Consider the following 23,507-nt stretch of genomic DNA (forward strand, 5'->3'; position numbering starts at 1 on the left):
GTTAATATTCATGAGTCACAGCCTCATGAATATTCATGAGTCACAGCCTCATGAATATTCATGAGTCACAGTTCCCCTGCCCCTCCTCCCTCACCCCTCGGCTCCTCCTCCACCCGCTCCCCCCGCCCCTCGTCCACAGCAATGGCGGCCTCCTTCTCCTCAGGCGCTGCTGTTGCCGTTGCTGTGACCAGCACCACCACCAGCACCAACACCTCGAGTGGTGGTGCTGGTGGTGGTGGTGCTGGTGCTGGTGTTCTTGGTGGTGTTGGTGGTGGTGGTGCTGGTGGTGGTGTTCTTGGTGGTGGTGGTGGTGGTGGTGGTGTTCTTGGTGTTGTTGGTGGTGGTGGCGTTGGTGGTGTTGGTGATGGCGTGGTGTTGGTGGTGCGCGTGAAGAGGAAGCTGACTGCGGCTCTGGCAGGCTGCGAGCCGCCCGAGGCGCTGCTGCTGGTCGCCTGCAAGCGGCGCCGGGACGAGCGGCGCGGAGACGACGCCGACGTCGAGCGCCGCGTCTGCACCTTGGCCGGCACAGTCCGCTCGCGGGTACGGTGGGGGTGACGGTGTGTGTGGGTGACGGTGTGTGTGGGTGTGTGGGTGACGGTGTGTGTGGGTGACGGTGTGTGTGGGGGTGACGGTGTGTGTGGGTGACGGTGTGTGTGGGTGTGTGGGTGACGGTGTGTGTGGGTGACGGTGTGTGTGGGGGTGACGGTGTGTGTGGGTGTGTGGGTGACGGTGTGTGTGGGTGTGTGGGTGACGGTGTGTGTGGGTGACGGTGTGTGTGGGTGTGTGGGTGACGGTGTGTGTGGGTGTGTGGGTGACGGTGTGTGTGTGGGTGACGGTGTGTGTGGGTGACGGTGTGTGTGGGGGTGACGGTGTGTGTGGGTGTGTGGGTGACGGTGTGTGTGGGTGTGTGGGTGACGGTGTGTGTGGGTGTGTGGGTGACGGTGGGTGTGGGGGTGACGGTGTGTGTGGGTGACGGTGTGTGTGGGTGTGTGGGTGACGGTGTGTGTGGGTGACGGTGTGGGTGACTGTGTGTGTGGGTGACGGTGTGTGTGAGTGTGTGGGTGACTGTGTGTGGGTGACTGTGTGTGGGTGACGGTGTGTGTGGGTGACGGTGTGTGTGGGTGACGGTGTGTGTGGGTGACGGTGTGTGTGGGTGACGGTGTGTGTGAGTGTGTGGGTGACCGTGTGGGTGGGTGACGGTGTGTGTGGGTGTGTGGGTGACCGTGTGGGTGGGTGACTGTGTGTGTGACTGTGTGTGTGTGACGGTGTGGGTGGGTGACTGTGTGGGTGGGTAACTGTGTGGGTGGGTAACTGTGTGTGTGACTGTGTGGGTGGGTAACTGTTTGTGTGACTGGGTGAGTGATGGGTGAGTGACCGTGTGGGTGACCGTGAGGGTACTGTGTGGGTGACTGTGGGTGACTGTGTGGGTGACTGTGTGGGTGACCGTGTGGGTGACCGTGTGGGTGACTGTGTGAGTGACTGTGTGGGTGACCGTGTGGGTGACTGTGTGTGGCTGTAAGAGCGACTGACTGTGTGTTTGGGTGGCTGGGTATGTCCATAGTCAATGCTATTTTAGTATTTGCAGTGGGACGTGCATCAACAGGAGCATCCGCAGGATGATCAGCATTGCTCACAAGCGAGGGGTGGTGGTGTCAGTGACTGCAGTGAGTGGCAGTCATGGGCACGAATAATCTTGTTCTGTTAACAGCAGCAGCAGCAGCCTCATCAAAATTATTATTAAAGATATTTTTTTATCAGTAACAGCCGCAGTATCAGCCGCAGTATCAGCTGCAGTATCATCATCAGCAGCAGTATCAGCTGCAGTATCATCAGCAGCAGCATCATCAGCAGCAGTATCAGCTGCAGTATCATCATCAGCAGTATCAGCTACAGTATCATCATCAGCAGTATCAGCTGCAGTAGCATCAGCAGCAGTATCAGCTGCAGTATCATCAGCAGCCGCAGTATCAGCAGTATCATCAGCTGCAGTATCAGCTGCAGTATCATCAGCTGCAGTATCAGCCGCAGTATCATCAGCAGCCGCAGTATCATCAGCAGCCGCAGTATCATCAGCAGCCGCAGTATCAGCAGCATCATCAGCTGCAGTATCAGCTGCAGTATCATCAGCAGCAGCATCATCAGCTGCAGTATCAGCCGCAGTATCATCAGCAGCCGCAGTATCAGCAGTATCATCAGCAGCCGCAGTATCAGCAGTATCATCAGCTGCAGTATCAGCTGCAGTATCATCAGCAGCAGCATCATCAGCTGCAGTATCAGCTGCAGTATCAGCAGCAGCATCTGTCTCATGAAAATTATTTCGAAAGGCATTTTCATTATCAGCCGCAGTATCATCAGCGGCAGTAGTAGGCAGCAGCATCAGTCTCATGAAAATTATTATTCGAGGCATTACCAGTGTCGTCATCATTAGCAGCATGTTTGCTGTTTGCTGAACTTCTTTCGCACCGTATGTAGCCAACCGTCACGATCGGAGGTGCAGCGAAGGACAACAAACTCAATACAGGAATCAGTTCTAAAGAGATCAGCTTTCAATCAAAACAATTGCTTTCAATCAAAAAAATAGTTTTCAATAAAAAAATAGCTTTCAATCAAAAAAATAACTTTCAATCAAAAATAAATTCAATTTCAATCAAAAATAAATTCAATTTCAATCATAGACCACCACCCGCCACAGGCAACTGGCGAGGGTTGTCACGTGATCAGAACGCGCAGTGCGAGCTGACGGAGCTCTCCAACATTCCTGGATATTCTGTTCGGACGAGGTCGCAATCGGAGCAGAATAACTGGCGGTGCTACTGACGCCTCTCTCAGTGCAGCCACACCGCAAATGAACGGTTACAATGATGCACAAATCAACAGGGCATTGAATGCCAAATCAAATAAGACGAGCATTGACACTGCCCAAGTAATTAAAACGATCAACAAATTGCAGACGCTGTCTCCCCGACAGGCCTGGTCTTCACCTGAGGACGACTGCTTGCGTTGTGGCCGAAACTTCGTGAGAAGTTTTATTATTTTTATTATTTTATTACTTCCCTTCTACGTGACTTTACCGAAAGAACCAAGAAGATGAATACCGTACATCGTGGGAGATGCTGATAAACAAGCCAGGCGTTTGTAAAAACAAACCCCCGAGTCAGATTTTGCACGGTACATAACATACTTAAATTAGCATCTGGTACAAGAGGAGGTGTGTACAGGATTACTGCACGTGAGTGGTACATGTTACGTTGGGTAACAGGACGAATGATCAGCACGAGAGTGAAAGAACATCAGAGAAATGTTACATTCTCCCAAATACAACAGTCAGCAGTAGCAGAAGACGCGTGCCAACATGGGCACTCAATTGCTGTTGACAATGTTGAAGTTGTGTGCAGAACTAGCTACTCCTGGCCAGACTAATTAGATAATCTATTGAAATTGAAAGAAATACAAATAATTGTAACCGTTCGGATAGCTACCGCCTTAGTGCTGCTGCGTGGAAGCGAATCATCAATCATTATTTAGATGCGTGCCGACAAAGGGCAGCGTACTTCAATCGGGATTACCGTTGGTATCTTAATAAACACAATAGACAGGAAGGACAAGGTCAAGGGCTCGCATAATGTAAGGTCACCACATCTACGCCTCTATATAAGGAACTAAACAGGTGGACTTCTCCACAAATCTGTCTGTCGCCTGATGAAGCAAGTTGTAATTACTGGCGAAACGTCGCACTCGGAGTGGGTTAATGTGTGGGTGAGTGAGTGGGTGAATGAGTGAGTGGGTTAATGTGTGGGTGAGTGAGTGGGTTAATGTGTGGATGAGTGACTCTGTGAATGGTGGAGTGAGTGGGTTAATGTGTGGGTGAGTAGGTGAGTGAGTAAATGAGTGAGTGGGTGAATGAGTGAGTGGGTTAATGTGTGGGTGAGTAGGTGAATGATTGAGTGAGTGGATTAATGTGTGGGTGAGTAGGTGAGTGAGTGGGTGAATGAGTGAGTGGGTTAATGTGTGGGTGAGTGAGTGGGTGAATGAGTGGGTGAATGAGTGAGTGGGTTAATGTGTGGGTGAGTAGGTGAATGATTGAGTGAGTGGGTTAATGCGTGGGTGAGTGAGTAGGTGAGTGAGTGGGTGAATGAGTGAGTGGGTTAATGTGTGGGTGAGTGACTGTGAATGGTGGAGTGAGTGGGTTAATGTGTGGGTGAGTAGGTGAATGATTGAGTGAGTGGGTTAATGTGTGGGTGAGTGGGTTAATGTGTGGGTAAGTGGGTAGGTGAGTGAGTGGGTGAATGAGTGAGTGGGTGGGTGAATGAGTGAGTGGGTTAATGTGTGGGTGAGTGACTGTGAATGGTGGAGTGAGTGGGTTAATGTGTGGGTGAGTAGGTGAATGATTGAGTGAGTGGGTTGATGTGTGGGTGAGTGGGTTAATGTGTGGGTAAGTGGGTAGGTGAGTGAGTGGGTGAATGAGTGAGTGGGTTAATGTGTGGGTGAGTGGGTGAATGATTGAGTGAGTGGGTTAATGTGTGGGTGAGTGGGTTAATGTGTGGGTAAGTGGGTAGGTGAGTGAGTGGGTGAATGAGTGAGTGGGTGGGTGAATGAGTGAGTGGGTTAATGTGTGGGTGAGTGACTGTGAATGGTGGAGTGAGTGGGTTAATGTGTGGGTGAGTAGGTGAATGATTGAGTGAGTGGGTTGATGTGTGGGTGAGTGGGTTAATGTGTGGGTAAGTGGGTAGGTGAGTGAGTGGGTGAATGAGTGAGTGGGTTAATGTGTGGGTGAGTGGGTGAATGATTGAGTGAGTGGGTTAATGTGTGGGTGAGTGGGTTAATGTGTGGGTGAGTGGGTAGGTGAGTGAGTGGGTTAATGAGTGAGTGGGTTAATGTGTGGGTGAGTGGGTGGGTAGTGGGTGGGCGAGTGAGTCGAGTTGGAACGATCGTCGTGAGCTGCGTGTCGTCGTCATCATCCCATCGCTGTCCCAGACGGCGCGATCGTTTGTTTTAATGGCCACGCCCGCCGGGTGGTGGAGAGCCTCACCACACACAACTGAAATGTATTTTTGTGCCCCTCGCAAGGACGACTCTCCGGAGAGCGTGCGGCAAGCGTTGCTGTGTGCGCGATCTCAATATCAGCAGCATCATCATCATCATCACCAGAACAGGAAAACTCATCAGCAGAAGAAGAAACCGATTCATCAGCGGGAGGAGAATAAACAGAACGACCAGCACGAGGAGAAGGAACCACAGATTCAGCAGCAGCAGCAGCACAAGCCACAGACTCAGCATCACGAGCACAGTCGGCACCAGCCACAGCACGAGCAGCACAGGCGCACGGCGTACCTGCCCCAGCCGCTGCAGCAGTGCCGCCAGGAGCGGCGCGCAGCCTGGAGGGAGCGGCGCTACCGCCTGGTGGCGCAGCAGCGCTCGTGCCTGCCGGGGGGCAGGGGCGGCGGCGGTCCTCCCACTGCCGGGACTGCGGAGGAAGAGGTGGAGAGGGCGGAGGAGGAGGTGGCGCAAGGGAAGGAGGTGAAAGAGGTGGTGGTGGGGAAGGGACAGGAGGAGGTCGGCGGAGGTGGTGGTGGTGGTGATGATGCGGAGTTGGAGATGGGAAGGTTCTTCCAAGTGTTTGACGTTGTACAGGAGGGCGACGACGACGACGAGGAGGACGATGAGGTGGAGGAGGTTGCGGCGGAAGCTCGGAGGAAGAGAAGGGCAGAGGTGAGAGCTGTGAGGAGGATGCCGCCATTGTCATCGTCTTTGTCATCGTCGTTGTCATCGTCATAAATTAGTCGACGTTGTCATGCACGTGTCTGGAACTTGTTTCGCAGCGAACATCGGCAGTTGTGCTAATCGGAGGTGCGGGGGAAGGACAACCAACTATGTGTGAGTCTATAGGTTTCGGTGTGAGTCTAGAGGTTCCTGTGTGAGTCTGTGGGTCTCTGTGTCTCTGTGTAAGTCTATGGTTCTCTTTATGATGAGTCTGTGGGTCTCTGTGTAAGTCTGGGTCTCTGTGCAAGTCTATGGTTCTCTTTATGATGAGTCTGTGGGTCTCTGTGCAAGTCTATGGTTCTCTTTATGATGAGTCTGTGGGTCTCTGTGCAAGTCTATGGTTCTCTTTATGATGAGTCTGTGGGTCTCTGTGCAAGTCTATGGTTCTCTTTATGATGAGTCTGTGGGTATCTGTGCAAGTCTATGGTTCTCTTTATGATGAGTCTGTGGGTATCTGTGCAAGTCTATGGTTCTCTTTATGACGAGTCTGCGGGTCTCTGTAAGTCTGTGGGTCTCTGTGTAAGTCTATGGTTCTCTTTATGATGAGTCTGTGGGTCTCTGTAAGTCTGTGGGTCTCTGTGCAAGTCTATGGTTCTCTTTATGATGAGTCTGCGGGTCTCTGTAAGTCTGGGTCTCTGTGTAAGTCTGTGGTTCTCTTTATGATGAGTCTGCGGGTATCTGTAGTCTGGGTCTCTGTGTAAGTCTATGGTTCTCTTTATGATGAGTCTGTGGGTATCTGTAGTCTGGGTCTCTTCAGATACCCACAGACTCATCATAAAGAGAACCATAGACTTGCACAGAGACCCACAGACTCATCATTAAGAGAACCATAGACTTACATAGAGACCCAGACTACAGATACCCACAGACTCATCATAGACTAGCAATGGTTATTAAACCGAGTGAGCATATTGGCAGTCTATGATGTAGGACTGTAGCCTGGTTATTAAGCTGAGTGAGCGTATTGGCAGTCTATGATGTAGACTGTAGCCTGGTTATTAAGCTGAGTGAGTGTACTGGCAGTCTATGATGTAGACTGTAGCAATGGTTATTAAGCTGAGTGAGTGTACTGGCAGTCTATGATGTAGACTGTAGCAATGGTTATTAAACTGAGTGAGTGTATTGGCAGTCTATGATGTAGACTGTAGCCTGGTTATTAAGCTGAGTGAGCGTATTGGCAGTCTATGATGTAGACTGTAGCCTGGTTATTAAGCTGAGTGAGTGTACTGGCAGTCTATGATGTAGACTGTAGCAATGGTTATTAAGCTGAGTGAGTGTACTGGCAGTCTATGATGTAGACTGTAGCAATGGTTATTAAACTGAGTGAGTGTATTGGCAGTCTATGATGTAGACTGTAGCCTGGTTATTAAGCTGAGTGAGCGTATTGGCAGTCTATGATGTAGACTGTAGCCTGGTTATTAAGCTGAGTGAGTGTACTGGCAGTCTATGATGTAGACTGTAGCAATGGTTATTAAGCTGAGTGAGTGTACTGGCAGTCTATGATGTAGACTGTAGCAATGGTTATTAAACTGAGTGAGTGTATTGGCAGTCTGTGATGTAGACTGTAGCAATGGTTATTAAACTGAGTGAGTGTATTGGCAGTCTATGATGTAGACTGTAGCAATGGTTATTAAACTGAGTGAGTGTACTGGCAGTCTATGATGTAGACTGTAGCAATGGTTATTAAACTGAGTGAGTGTACTGGCAGTCTATGATGTAGACTGTAGCAATGGTTATTAAGCTGAGTGAGTGTACTGGCAGTCTGTGATGTAGACTGTAGCAATGGTTATTAAGCTGAGTGAGTGTTTTGGCAGTCTGTGATGTAGACTATCATACCGATCTCATTTACACTGACTTCTGCTGCGATCACATATTCCAATGCCAAGCGAATTGTGTTCAGTGCGAGCTTGTCCCTGATCTCAGAGAGAATTAGACTGCTCCATACTGAACTAGATAATGTAGACAAGACACTCTCTAGATCACACTTAACATTGACAGAAAAACAATCTACATCTGATTGGGAACATGTAGATAGCAGGACTGCTTCATCAGCTGCTACAATGTCAGCTAAATGTAAGTTCAACCTCCTTTCCAAGAAGAAACCAGATCCACACGTTAAAAAGTTGGACGTTGACAAGGTTGTTATTAATCGGACTCACAGCCCAATTGCCGATGGTCTAAAGTTTGTTTTGAAGGTTTGAACTTCGCATCACCCCCAAACACATCCCAGTGGATGACATCATTGCCCAGGTCGATGTGGCTCTTCAGGGTTTGGGACACATCGCTGCAGATGTGACAAGATCTGAATAAGCTGCAACCCTCAAAAGCGCTAAGATACCAGTCAGCGCCATCAGTAAGGATGAACGTTTTGAGTTATCTCCATTGAAAAAAAAGAGGGATAATATCGTCATCCTCTCAGCTGACTAGGGCAATGCCACGGTCATCATGGACAAAACCGTGTACAATTGTAACGGCGTAAGTAGTCTACACAATAACAAAATTCAGGACCTACTTAATGGTGGCAGCTACACAACAATTAAAAGAGATCCCACCAACAGCCTCGTTACAAAAACGAACAGCATCACCACTGATTCAGCTTCATTAATTGAACAGACCAAACGGGTTTCCTTAAACCCTTCTGCTGCTAGACCACCAAGATTATACGGCTCACCAACAATCCATCGTCTCCACCACCGGCTCACCCACCTACCAGCTGCCCGGTAGCTGTCGGAGACCTCGCAGCCATTCACTGGTAAGACCGCCTCTTGTGTACTTGGCTCAGCTCAGCTAGTAGCGTCAATTAAAGACATCTCACTGTCCCCAGGTGATTTGCTCGTTAGTTTTGATGTAGTTTCTTTGTTCACCAATGTCCCTGTGCCCGATAACATTGCAATCATGAAGATTTGGTCCAACAAGAACTGACTGCTGATGTACCGGCCCTGGTGAGACACTGACTCACCAACACTTTACCTGGAATGGAACATTCTACAAACAGACTGAAGGCACCCCAATGGGTTTTCCCTTATCTCCGGTTGTAGCCAATATTTTCATAAAAAATTTGAGATGGACGCCATCCAGGCATCCACTCTACGCCCGTCCTTGTGGGAGAGGCACGTGGATGACACGTTCGTCATCTGGCCACATGGCCGACCGGCTCTGGAACAATTCCTCAACCACATCAATTCCATACACCCAGCCATCAAATTCACCATGGAGGTAGAAAAGGATGGCAAGTTACCATTCTTGGATGTCCTAATCAAAAAGAGACCAGATGGCTCAATGGGACACTCTGTCTACAGGAAAGTAACCCAGACTGACGCCTACCTAAAACCTGATTCCCACCACCATCTATCCCAGAATAATTCCCTCATCACAACGCTGCACCATAGAGCCCAATGTATCTCCGACCATGAACACCTAACCAGTGAACTCAAACACGTACACCAAGCTCTCAAGGCGAATGGATATTCTGACGACACAATCCGCAAAGCCATCATCCCAACCGTGAGGAAGGAGCCATCTGAGCATCCAATAAAACCCATCTCCTTGCCTTACATAGCAGCGGTCACCAAAAGATCTCCAAAATCATGAGCAAACGCAAGATCCAGGTCTGATTTAACACAGTAGATACAATGTGAGCCTGTGTATGTTGAACATCTTTCGCCCCTCCCTCCTCCCTCCCTCCCTCCCTCCCTCCCTCCCTCCCTCCCTCCCTCCCTCCCTCCCTCCCTCCCTCCCTCCCTCCCTCCCTCCCTCCCTCCCTCCCTCCCTCCCTCCCCTCCCCTCCCCCCCTCCCTCCCACCCTCCCTCCCACCCTCCCTCCCTCAGCGAGGGCGGCGCCCCTCCCCCTCGGCCCTCCTCTGCAACTCTGTGGAGTTGATCCGCGAGAAGCTCCATGTCTCCGACTCGCCGTCGCGACCGTCCCCGGTGGCGTCACAGCCGAGGCGCCGCACGGACTACGTCTACGACCTCTACTACTGCCACGCTGCTGCTGCTGCTGGCGGCGGCGGCGGTCCCGGAGGAGACGGAGCGGCGGATGCCAACATGGCGCTGCAGGAGGAGGGCGGAGGAGGAGGAGACGTTGGACTCGCGGATATCGATCGCGTGCTGTCCGTTCAGCCGTACTACTACAACGACGAGGACGGACGGCTGGTGGGTGGTGGTGGGTGGTGGTGGTGGGTGGTGGTGGTGGGTGGTGGTGGTGGGTGGTGGTGGTGGGTGGTGGTGGTGGTGATGGTGGGTGGTGGTGGTGGGCGGTGGTGGTGGTGGGTGGTGGTGGGTGGTGGTGGTGGGTGGTGGTGGTGATGGTGATGGTGGTGGGTGATGGTGGTGGGTGGTGGTGATGGTGGGTGGTGGTGGGTGGTGATGGTGGTGATGGTGGTGGTGGTGGTGGTGATGGTGGTGATGGTGGTGGTGATGGTGGTGGTGTTGTGGTCTAGCTAAGGGTCACCCCCAGCGGCAGCTGTCGGTGATGATGCGCGACGTTGTACTGTATTGCTATGTCGTTGGCTGCCGTCAGGTGGCGGACGAGGAGGTGGCCGAGGAGGCCTGTGAGGAGGAGGACGACGAGAACGAGGAGGGGAACTGGCGCAACGACTATCCTGACGAGCGCGACTTCGACGAGGAGAAGCAGTTCTTCTGCGGTGAGACGCGGGGCCCACCTAGGTTGCCTCGGCCTCAAATCTGCCTTTGCCGAGCCGGATTCATATCCAGGAAAAATCCAGATTCTGTTTGTAAATTTTCCCATTCTGAGTTCGGTCACCGCTCACAGCCAGCATCGGTCGATGGTGATTATCCCAACCGGTCCTGGGTCTTCCCCCTAGGTTGACTCAGCCCTAAATGAGTACTTGGGGCAGTGTGTATAAAACCGCACCGGAGAGACAAAGTCAGCGTGGTGGGCGTGGCGCTGGCCGCCCACCCACCCACCCCTCGTGTGCCGTGCCGGCCTTCAAAGGTGCTCGCTGACAGCACTTGCCCCGGCAGTCCGCTAAGGCTATATGGGGAATCTGTGTCTTTGTACGATTGTTCCGCGTGCTTTCGCCTCCCATTTATCTGCTTTCCTGTGTCCCTGTCTCCCCGTGTCCACCCTGTGTCACCCTGTGTCACCCTGTGTCACCCACGTGTCTCCCCGTGTCCACCCCACGTCCACCCCACTTGCCTCCCTGTGTCACCCACGTCTCCCTGTGTCTCCCACGTGTTTCCCTGTGTCACCCTGTGTCACCCCATATCTCCCTGTGTGTCCACCCCACTTGCCTCCCTGTGTCACCCACGTGTCTCCCCGCGCGTCCACCCCACGCGTCTACCCCACGCGTCCACCCCACGCGTCCACCCCACGCGTCCACCCCACGCGTCCACCCCACGCGTCCACCCCACGTGTCCACCCCGCCCGCATCTCACAGACTCGGAGCTGTCAAGCGACAGTGGGGAGGAGATCTACTCGCTGGGTGGACGCTACCGGCCCTCCGTGGGGGAGGACTTCCAGTACGACTTCGCACTCGACCTCAACGCCAACGACTCGGACTGACTCGCTCGCTCGCCCTGGAGCCATAACCACAAACTTGACCCCCACCCGTGACCCCAGCCCTGACCCTCACCCGTGACCCCAGCCTTGACCCTCACCCGTGACCCCAGCCCTGACCCCCACCCGTGACCCCAGCCCTGACCCCCACCCGTGACCCCAGCCCTGACCCTCACCCGTGACCCCAGCCCTGACCCCCACCCGTGACCCCAGCACGCGTCAGGGTCTGGATCGAACGCACGACCTCCTGCATGCCAGGCGAGGGAGATGACATCTCGCCTCCGTTCAGCGGAAACAATTACGCTGCGAATAATGTAACAATTATCACCTTTGGCGAGATCGCAATATTTATTTATAGCGGAGGAATCCGACCCCTCCGCATGTCCAGCGCGAGGGCGACATGCGTCCACACGAGGGCGACCTACATCCACGCGTGCAGACTAAACGCGTGCCGACGTGCGTCTACGCGTGCCGGGCGCCGCGATGCCGAATCGCCCCACGTCCTCCACCGCTGCGCTGCGTCGCCCGTACCGCTCAAGGAAGTCGCTCGCCGTCCACTGCTCGGGAACCGCGTCATGACATCGCTTGCGTTACGCATTCTGACGGGTGAAGCGTTCTAACGGGTGACCCGTTATAACGGGTGAAGCGTTCTAACGGGGCGTTCTGCTTTATAACGGGTGAAGCATTCTAACGGGTGAAGCATTATAACGGGTGAAGCGTTATAACGGGTGAAGCGTTCTAACGGTGCGTTCTGCGTTCTAACGGGTGAAGCATTCTAACGGGTGAAGCATTCTAACGGGTGAAGCGTTCTAACGGGTGACCCGTTATAACGGGTGAAGCGTTCTAACGGTGCGTTCTGCGTTATAACAGGTGACGCGTTCTAACAGTGCGTTCTGCTTTATAACGGGTGAAGCGTTCTAACGGGTGACCCGTTATAACGGGTGAAGCGTTCTAACAGTGCGTTCTGCGTTATAACGGGTGAAGCGTTCTAACAGTGCGTTCTGCGTTATAACGGGTGAAGCGTTCTAACGGGGCGTTCTGCGCTACAATGGGCGGCGCGTGTCACGTCGTGCGAGAAGAGCCGTGGCGTTACAGTGACGGCGCCGAATCAACAACACCGCGCTGAGGAAGCTTGGCAGAGAGTGGTGGGACTTGGTGATACAACTTGTCGTTACGATGATAAGAATGATAAGAACGATGATTAATTATAATAAAATCTCCGTTGCCTTGACAATGACCACCCTCATCTGTGACCACTGTTCCCTGGGCCGATAGCGAACTCTGTGTACAAGTTGGTTACGCTCGAACCCGTTGTAGAGAAAGGATGGAGATTAGTCTGCACCCTCATCCGTGTCTCCCTTCGTGTGAGGTGGACACGGGGTGGACAAGAGGGGTGGGCGCACAGGGAGACGGGCGTGGGTGACGCAGGGTGGACACGTGGGGTGGACATGTGGGGTGGGTGGACATGAGAGGGTGTACACACTGGCAGGGTGGACATGGGGTGGACCCACGGGGTGAACACGGGGAGGGTGGACACGTGGGGTGGGTGCGCGCAGGGTGGACATAGCCGCGTGAGTTCCATTCATTTGAAAAACATTTAAACTGACTCCCATTAAATTGAAATACTCTGCTATAGTGTATATACAAACTGGAGAATTTAAAGAAATCGACACCATCCTACGTCGTTTTTCGCCAGAATTTACCAAATCTGCGTCGTGTCATGTTTCTTTAAGAAGCCTTCGCTGTGCCATTATCATAAACGTGGATTTGCTCTCCAATACACAAGCGGTGTGCTGGACTAATGATTTGCAATTTCTACGTCGCAGATTTGTACTAAAAATAATGGGGGGGGGGGGGGTATTTATTTATTTCCCAAGATTCCTTTTCTCTTATGACTAAAAGAGTAAAAAAACTGAAAATAAAACAATCATTGTGGGACATTCTCCATCAAATTCTGGTACCAAAAACACATTTTAGCCCTTTGTTTAGTGCAGCAAATGTTTGTATGCACAACATTTTTTTAAATATTAAAAGTTAGATTGTTAGCATTTTCTGATTTTGTTAAAAAATATTTCTAAAATATTTTTTTTCGATCGAAATCAGCAAATATGTTAAATATATGATTGAATTAAAGGGTCATACTATATTTCGAGTCGAAGAAAGTTCACGAGTATCGCAGAGCAGGGGAATATGAACGAGATGTTTAGCTGAACAAGAAAATCTTTGTCCCATCGAAAACGGACGCAGGATAGCTCGAGAAAGTTTCTCTAAACTTTAATAACGAGATTGAGAGCCGGCCCCTTTAAGTAAAATTCAACGTCTAAGAACTCAGCCAAATAATATTTGTGGCAGATATTTAGATTTGTTTTCTTAAACGCAGTAAACAACCACGACCCTGAAAATTTGAGAACCCGAGGGCTTACAGTGTCTCTGTTGGTCACTTCAAATTTGAATTTTGGCGAAATCTGAATTTTGTCAACCAGATCGACCTGGTGGACAGTTTCAAAATGTTTCCTGCCTTCAAAAAAGTTAGATGATAACCCTATTAAGAAACCCCCAGAGAGGGTCAAAATCAGAAGCAAAAGTAAAAAGTTCCGAATTCCAAAAATTACAGTGGAGCGAAACTAGAGGGTCGTACTGAAAATCTGAGCATTCCATGTTATAGACCGTTACATTTTGTGTGAACATTTGTCAATCAGATGCCATAAAACTCCTCTTTGCAAAATAAAAAAAAGTTAAAAACTTTAAATGCCCTGTATAAACCTAATTAGGGGTTCGGGTGAGGGTTATGGTTAGGATTTAGGCTTAGGGTTTAGGGGTTAGGGTTAGGAGTTAGGTTTGGAGTTAGGGTTGGGTTTGGGTTAGGATTAGGGGCTCGTGTTATGGGTTGGGGTTAGGTTAGGGTCAGGGTTAGGGCTCGGTAAAGGGTTAGGTTCGGGGTTACGGTTTAGGGTTAGGGGTTAGGTTAGGGTTTGGATTAGAGCTCGGGGTTAGGATAGGGTGAAGGTTTAGGAGTTGGGGCTTAGGGTTATGGTTGGGTTAGGGGTTGGGGTTATGGGTCGGGGTCGTTGTCGGCGTTAGGGTTAGAAGATTAGGGTTTGGATTAGAGCTCGGGGTTAGGATAGGGTGAAGGTTTAGGATTTGGAGCTTAGGGTTATGGTTGGGTTAGGGGTTGGGGTTATGGGCCGGGGTCGTTGTCGGCGTTAGGGTTAGAAGGTTAGGGGTTTGGGTTAGGGGTTAGGGTTAGAGAGTTAGCGGTTAGGGGTTATGGGCTAGGGGTTTGGTTTAGGGTTGGGGGTTAGGGGTTCGGGTTGGAGGGTTAGGGTTGGGTTAGGGGTTAGGGGGAGAGATAAGGGTTAGGGATTTGGGTTAGAGTTAGGTTAGGGGTTGGGGGCTAGTGGTTAAGTTTAGGGGTTACAGGTTTGGGTTGGGGTTAGGGCTTAGGGTTCCATTTGCGTTAGGGTAAGGGGTTTTGGTTAGGGGTTTTGTTTAGGGGTGAGGGGTTTGGGTTAGGGTTGTTTTAGTGGTTAGGGTAAGGGGTTAGGGTTAGAGGGTTAGGGTTGTTTTAGTGGTTAGGGTAAGGGGTTAGGGTTAGGGTTGTTTTAGTGGTTAGGGTTTTAGTGGTTAGGGGTTAGTGATTAGGGTTATTAGGTAGGCTCTTTGGTTCTTTCGGTAAAGTCACATAGAAATGAAATAAGTAAAATAGAAAACGACGTTTCAATTGCAACACAAGCAGTCGTCATCAGGTAGAACTTTCTACGTGACTTTACCGAAAGAACCAAAGAGTAATTCCCGCAGTCACCAAAGCTTCAAATCAAGTGAGTGGTTAGGGTTGGTTTGTGAGTTAGGGTTGGGTTAAGGGTTAGTCGTTAGGGTTAGGGGCTAGGGGTAAGGGTTAGAGTTAGGGTTAGGGGCTTCGTGTTGGGGGTTAGGGGTTACAATTAGAGGATGGACACTCGCTAAATAACCTAACCATCATGGACACTCGCTAAATAACCTAACCATCATGAAAACTCGCTAAATAACCTAACCATCATGGACACTCGTGAAATAACCTAACCAACATGGACACTCGCTAAATAACCTAACCAACATGGACACTCGCTAAATAACCTAACCAACATGGACACTCGCTAAATAACCTAACCAACATGGACACTCGCTAAATAACCTAACCATCATGGACACTCGTGAAATAACCTAACCAACATGGACACTCGCTAAATAACCTAACCAACATGGACACTCGCTAAATAACCTAACCAACATGGACACTCGCTAAATAACTTAACTAACATGGACACTCGCTAAATAACCTAACCATCATGGACACTCGCTAAATAACCTAACCAACATGGACACTCGCTAAATAACCTAACCAACATGGACACTCGCTAAATAACTTAACCATCATGGACACTCGCTAAATACCCTAACCATCATGGACACTCGCTAAATACCCTAACCATCATGGACACTCGCTAAATAACCTAACCAACATGGACATTCGCTAAATAACCTAACCAACATGGACACTCGCTAAATAACCTAACCATCATGAAAACTCGCTAAATAACCTAACCAACATGGACACTCGCTAAATAACCTAACCAACATGGACACTCGCTAAATAACCTAACCATCATGGACACTCGCTACATAACCTAACCATCATGGACACTCGCTAAATAACCTAACCAACATGGACACTCGCTAAATAACCTAACCAACATGGACACTCGCTAAATAACCTAACCATCATGGACACTCGCTAAATTCCCTAACCATCATGGACACTCGCTAAATACCCTAACCAACATGGACACTCGCTAAATAACCTAACCAACATGGACACTCGCTAAATAACCTAACCAACATGGACACTCGCTAAATAACCTAACCAACATGGACACTCGCTAAATAACCTAACCAACATGGACACTCGCTAAATAACCTAACCATCATGGACACTCGCTAAATAACCTAACCAACATGGACACTCGCTAAATAACCTAACCAACATGGACACTCGCTAAATAACCTAACCAACATGGACACTCGCTAAATAACTTAACCATCATGGACACTCGCTAAATAACCTAACCAACATGGACACTCGCTAAATAACCTAACCATCATGGACACTCGCTAAATAACCTAACCAACATGGACACTCGCTAAATAACATAACCATCATGGACACTCGCTAAATAACCTAACCATCATGGACACTCGCTAAATAACTTAACCATCATGGACACTCGCTAAATAACCTAACCATCATGGACACTGGCTAAATAACCTAACCATCATGGACACTCGCTAAATAACCTAACCATCATGAAAACTCGCTAAATAACCTAACCAACATGGACACTCGCTAAATAACCTAACCAACATGGACACTCGCTAAATAACTTAACCATCATGGACACTCGCTAAATAACCTAACCATCATGGACACTCGCTAAATAACCTAACCAACATGGACACTCGCTAAATAACTTAACCATCATGGACACTCGCTAAATAACCTAACCAACATGGACACTCGCTAAATAACCTAACCAACATGGACACTCGCTAAATAACCTAACCATCATGGACACTCGCTAAATAACCTAACCAACATGGACACTCGCTAAATAACATAACCATCATGGACACTCGCTAAATAACCTAACCAACATGGACACTCGCTAAATAACTTAACCATCATGGACACTCGCTAAATAACCTAACCAACATGGACACTCGCTAAATAACATAACCATCATGGACACTCGCTAAATAACCTAACCATCATGGACACTCGCTAAATAACTTAACCATCATGGACACTCGCTAAATAACCTAACCATCATGGACACTGGCTAAATAACCTAACCATCATGGACACTCGCTAAATAACCTAACCATCATGAAAACTCGCTAAATAACCTAACCAACATGGACACTCGCTAAATAACCTAACCAACATGGACACTCGCTACATAACCTAACCATCATGGACACTCGCTACATAACCTAACCATCATGGACACTCGCTAAATAACCTAACCAACATGGACACTCGCTAAATAACCTAACCAACATGGACACTCGCTAAATAACCTAACCATCATGGACACTCGCTAAATACCCTAACCATCATGGACACTCGCTAAATACCCTAACCAACATGGACACTCGCTAAATAACCTAACCAACATGGACACTCGCTAAATAACCTAACCAACATGGACACTCGCTAAATAACCTAACCAACATGGACACTCGCTAAATAACCTAACCAACATGGACACTCGCTAAATAACCTAACCATCATGGACACTCGCTAAATAACCTAACCAACATGGACACTCGCTAAATAACCTAACCAACATGGACACTCGCTAAATAACCTAACCAACATGGACACTCGCTAAATAACTTAACCATCATGGACACTCGCTAAATAACCTAACCAACATGGACACTCGCTAAATAACCTAACCATCATGGACACTCGCTAAATAACCTAAGCAACATGGACACTCGCTAAATAACATAACCATCATGGACACTCGCTAAATAACCTAACCATCATGGACACTCGCTAAATAACTTAACCATCATGGACACTCGCTAAATAACCTAACCATCATGGACACTCGCTAAATAACCTAACCATCATGGACACTCGCTAAATAACCTAACCATCATGGACACTCGCTAAATACCCTAACCATCATGGACACTCGCTAAATAACTTAACCATCATGGACACTCGCTAAATAACCTAACCAACATGGACATTCGCTAAATAACCTAACCAACATGGACACTCGCTAAATAACCTAACCATCATGAAAACTCGCTAAATAACCTAACCAACATGGACACTCGCTAAATAACCTAACCAACATGGACACTCGCTAAATAACCTAACCATCATGGACACTCGCTAAATAACCTAACCATCATGGACACTCGCTAAATAACTTAACCATCATGGACACTCGCTAAATAACCTAACCATCATGGACACTCGCTAAATAACCTAACCAACATGGACACTCGCTAAATAACTTAACTATCATGGACACTCGCTAAATAACCTAACCAACATGGACACTCGCTAAATAACCTAACCATCATGGACACTCGCTAAATAACCTAACCAACATGGACACTCGCTAAATAACATAACCATCATGGACACTCGCTAAATAACCTAACCATCATGGACACTCGCTAAATAACTTAACCATCATGGACACTCGCTAAATAACCTAACCATCATGGACACTGGCTAAATAACCTAACCATCATGGACACTCGCTAAATAACCTAACCATCATGAAAACTCGCTAAATAACCTAACCAACATGGACACTCGCTAAATAACCTAACCAACATGGACACTCGCTAAATAACCTAACCATCATGGACACTCGCTACATAACCTAACCATCATGGACACTCGCTAAATAACCTAACCAACATGGACACTCGCTAAATAACCTAACCAACATGGACACTCGCTAAATAACCTAACCATCATGGACACTCGCTAAATACCCTAACCATCATGGACACTCGCTAAATACCCTAACCAACATGGACACTCGCTAAATAACCTAACCAACATGGACACTCGCTAAATAACCTAACCAACATGGACACTCGCTAAATAACCTAACCAACATGGACACTCGCTAAATAACCTAACCAACATGGACACTCGCTAAATAACCTAACCATCATGGACACTCGCTAAATAACCTAACCAACATGGACACTCGCTAAATAACCTAACCAACATGGACACTCGCTAAATAACCTAACCAACATGGACACTCGCTAAATAACTTAACCATCATGGACACTCGCTAAATAACCTAACCAACATGGACACTCGCTAAATAACCTAACCATCATGGACACTCGCTAAATAACCTAAGCAACATGGACACTCGCTAAATAACCTAACCATCATGGACACTCGCTAAATAACCTAACCAACATGGACACTCGCTAAATAACATAACCATCATGGACACTCGCTAAATAACCTAACCATCATGGACACTCGCTAAATAACTTAACCATCATGGACACTCGCTAAATAACCTAACCATCATGGACACTGGCTAAATAACCTAACCATCATGGACACTCGCTAAATAACCTAACCATCATGAAAACTCGCTAAATAACCTAACCAACATGGACACTCGCTAAATAACCTAACCAACATGGACACTCGCTAAATAACTTAACCATCATGGACACTCGCTAAATAACCTAACCATCATGGACACTCGCTAAATAACCTAACCAACATGGACACTCGCTAAATAACTTAACCATCATGGACACTCGCTAAATAACCTAACCAACATGGACACTCGCTAAATAACCTAACCAACATGGACACTCGCTAAATAACCTAACCATCATGGACACTCGCTAAATAACCTAACCAACATGGACACTCGCTAAATAACATAACCATCATGGACACTCGCTAAATAACCTAACCAACATGGACACTCGCTAAATAACTTAACCATCATGGACACTCGCTAAATAACCTAACCAACATGGACACTCGCTAAATAACATAACCATCATGGACACTCGCTAAATAACCTAACCATCATGGACACTCGCTAAATAACTTAACCATCATGGACACTCGCTAAATAACCTAACCATCATGGACACTGGCTAAATAACCTAACCATCATGGACACTCGCTAAATAACCTAACCATCATGAAAACTCGCTAAATAACCTAACCAACATGGACACTCGCTAAATAACCTAACCAACATGGACACTCGCTACATAACCTAACCATCATGGACACTCGCTACATAACCTAACCATCATGGACACTCGCTAAATAACCTAACCAACATGGACACTCGCTAAATAACCTAACCAACATGGACACTCGCTAAATAACCTAACCATCATGGACACTCGCTAAATACCCTAACCATCATGGACACTCGCTAAATACCCTAACCAACATGGACACTCGCTAAATAACCTAACCAACATGGACACTCGCTAAATAACCTAACCAACATGGACACTCGCTAAATAACCTAACCAACATGGACACTCGCTAAATAACCTAACCAACATGGACACTCGCTAAATAACCTAACCATCATGGACACTCGCTAAATAACCTAACCAACATGGACACTCGCTAAATAACCTAACCAACATGGACACTCGCTAAATAACCTAACCAACATGGACACTCGCTAAATAACTTAACCATCATGGACACTCGCTAAATAACCTAACCAACATGGACACTCGCTAAATAACCTAACCATCATGGACACTCGCTAAATAACCTAAGCAACATGGACACTCGCTAAATAACATAACCATCATGGACACTCGCTAAATAACCTAACCATCATGGACACTCGCTAAATAACTTAACCATCATGGACACTCGCTAAATAACCTAACCATCATGGACACTCGCTAAATAACCTAACCATCATGGACACTCGCTAAATAACCTAACCATCATGGACACTCGCTAAATACCCTAACCATCATGGACACTCGCTAAATAACTTAACCATCATGGACACTCGCTAAATAACCTAACCAACATGGACATTCGCTAAATAACCTAACCAACATGGACACTCGCTAAATAACCTAACCATCATGAAAACTCGCTAAATAACCTAACCAACATGGACACTCGCTAAATAACCTAACCAACATGGACACTCGCTAAATAACCTAACCATCATGGACACTCGCTAAATAACCTAACCATCATGGACACTCGCTAAATAACTTAACCATCATGGACACTCGCTAAATAACCTAACCATCATGGACACTCGCTAAATAACCTAACCAACATGGACACTCGCTAAATAACTTAACTATCATGGACACTCGCTAAATAACCTAACCAACATGGACACTCGCTAAATAACCTAACCATCATGGACACTCGCTAAATAACCTAACCAACATGGACACTCGCTAAATAACATAACCATCATGGACACTCGCTAAATAACCTAACCATCATGGACACTCGCTAAATAACTTAACCATCATGGACACTCGCTAAATAACCTAACCATCATGGACACTGGCTAAATAACCTAACCATCATGGACACTCGCTAAATAACCTAACCATCATGAAAACTCGCTAAATAACCTAACCAACATGGACACTCGCTAAATAACCTAACCAACATGGACACTCGCTAAATAACCTAACCATCATGGACACTCGCTACATAACCTAACCATCATGGACACTCGCTAAATAACCTAACCAACATGGACACTCGCTAAATAACCTAACCAACATGGACACTCGCTAAATAACCTAACCATCATGGACACTCGCTAAATACCCTAACCATCATGGACACTCGCTAAATACCCTAACCAACATGGACACTCGCTAAATAACCTAACCAACATGGACACTCGCTAAATAACCTAACCAACATGGACACTCGCTAAATAACCTAACCAACATGGACACTCGCTAAATAACCTAACCAACATGGACACTCGCTAAATAACCTAACCATCATGGACACTCGCTAAATAACCTAACCAACATGGACACTCGCTAAATAACCTAACCAACATGGACACTCGCTAAATAACCTAACCAACATGGACACTCGCTAAATAACTTAACCATCATGGACACTCGCTAAATAACCTAACCAACATGGACACTCGCTAAATAACCTAACCATCATGGACACTCGCTAAATAACCTAAGCAACATGGACACTCGCTAAATAACATAACCATCATGGACACTCGCTAAATAACCTAACCAACATGGACACTCGCTACATAACCTAACCATCATGGACACTCGCTACATAACCTAACCATCATGGACACTCGCTAAATAACCTAACCAACATGGACACTCGCTAAATAACCTAACCAACATGGACACTCGCTAAATAACCTAACCATCATGGACACTCGCTAAATACCCTAACCATCATGGACACTCGCTAAATACCCTAACCAACATGGACACTCGCTAAATAACCTAACCAACATGGACACTCGCTAAATAACCTAACCAACATGGACACTCGCTAAATAACCTAACCAACATGGACACTCGCTAAATAACCTAACCAACATGGACACTCGCTAAATAACCTAACCATCATGGACACTCGCTAAATAACCTAACCAACATGGACACTCGCTAAATAACCTAACCAACATGGACACTCGCTAAATAACCTAACCAACATGGACACTCGCTAAATAACTTAACCATCATGGACACTCGCTAAATAACCTAACCAACATGGACACTCGCTAAATAACCTAACCATCATGGACACTCGCTAAATAACCTAAGCAACATGGACACTCGCTAAATAACATAACCATCATGGACACTCGCTAAATAACCTAACCATCATGGACACTCGCTAAATAACTTAACCATCATGGACACTCGCTAAATAACCTAACCATCATGGACACTCGCTAAATAACCTAACCATCATGGACACTCGCTAAATAACCTAACCATCATGGACACTCGCTAAATACCCTAACCATCATGGACACTCGCTAAATAACTTAACCATCATGGACACTCGCTAAATAACCTAACCAACATGGACATTCGCTAAATAACCTAACCAACATGGACACTCGCTAAATAACCTAACCATCATGAAAACTCGCTAAATAACCTAACCAACATGGACACTCGCTAAATAACCTAACCAACATGGACACTCACTAAATAACCTAACCATCATGGACACTCGCTAAATAACCTAACCATCATGGACACTCGCTAAATAACTTAACCATCATGGACACTCGCTAAATAACCTAACCATCATGGACACTCGCTAAATAACCTAACCAACATGGACACTCGCTAAATAACTTAACCATCATGGACACTCGCTAAATAACCTAACCAACATGGACACTCGCTAAATAACCTAACCATCATGGACACTCGCTAAATAACCTAACCAACATGGACACTCGCTAAATAACATAACCATCATGGACACTCGCTAAATAACCTAACCATCATGGACACTCGCTAAATAACTTAACCATCATGGACACTCGCTAAATAACCTAACCATCATGGACACTGGCTAAATAACCTAACCATCATGGACACTCGCTAAATAACCTAACCATCATGAAAACTCGCTAAA

The 23,507-nt window shown here is 47.5% G+C and overlaps 1 protein-coding gene across 1 annotated transcript; it reads left to right on the plus strand.

The window, feature by feature from the left end:
- The first annotated feature begins 122 nt into the window (after positions 1 to 122).
- Positions 123 to 12,512, plus strand: SLC7A6OS (solute carrier family 7 member 6 opposite strand). The gene is made up of 5 exons (XM_078883348.1): positions 123 to 540; positions 5,068 to 5,709; positions 9,589 to 9,912; positions 10,280 to 10,403; positions 11,160 to 12,512. Exons 1-5 carry the CDS (start codon positions 142 to 144, stop codon positions 11,282 to 11,284), a joined length of 1,614 nt encoding a protein of 537 aa, XP_078739474.1. The 5' UTR covers positions 123 to 141; the 3' UTR covers positions 11,285 to 12,512.
- Positions 12,513 to 23,507: the final 10,995 nt, after the last annotated feature.

Source organism: Lampetra fluviatilis, chromosome 70 (assembly GCF_964198595.1).
Source record: "Lampetra fluviatilis chromosome 70, kcLamFluv1.1, whole genome shotgun sequence".
NCBI classification, from domain to species: Eukaryota; Metazoa; Chordata; class Hyperoartia; order Petromyzontiformes; family Petromyzontidae; genus Lampetra; species Lampetra fluviatilis.

Excerpts from the sequence above, each read along its gene's own strand:
- SLC7A6OS (XM_078883348.1), top strand. The coding sequence starts at position 142 with ATGGCGGCCTCCTTCTCCTCAGGCGCTGCTGTTGCCGTTGCTGTGACC. Across the intron at positions 5,710-9,588 it reads GGAGGAAGAGAAGGGCAGAG|CGAGGGCGGCGCCCCTCCCC; the intron begins GTGAGAGCTGTG and ends TCCCTCCCTCAG. Across the intron at positions 10,404-11,159 it reads GGAGAAGCAGTTCTTCTGCG|ACTCGGAGCTGTCAAGCGAC; the intron begins GTGAGACGCGGG and ends CGCATCTCACAG.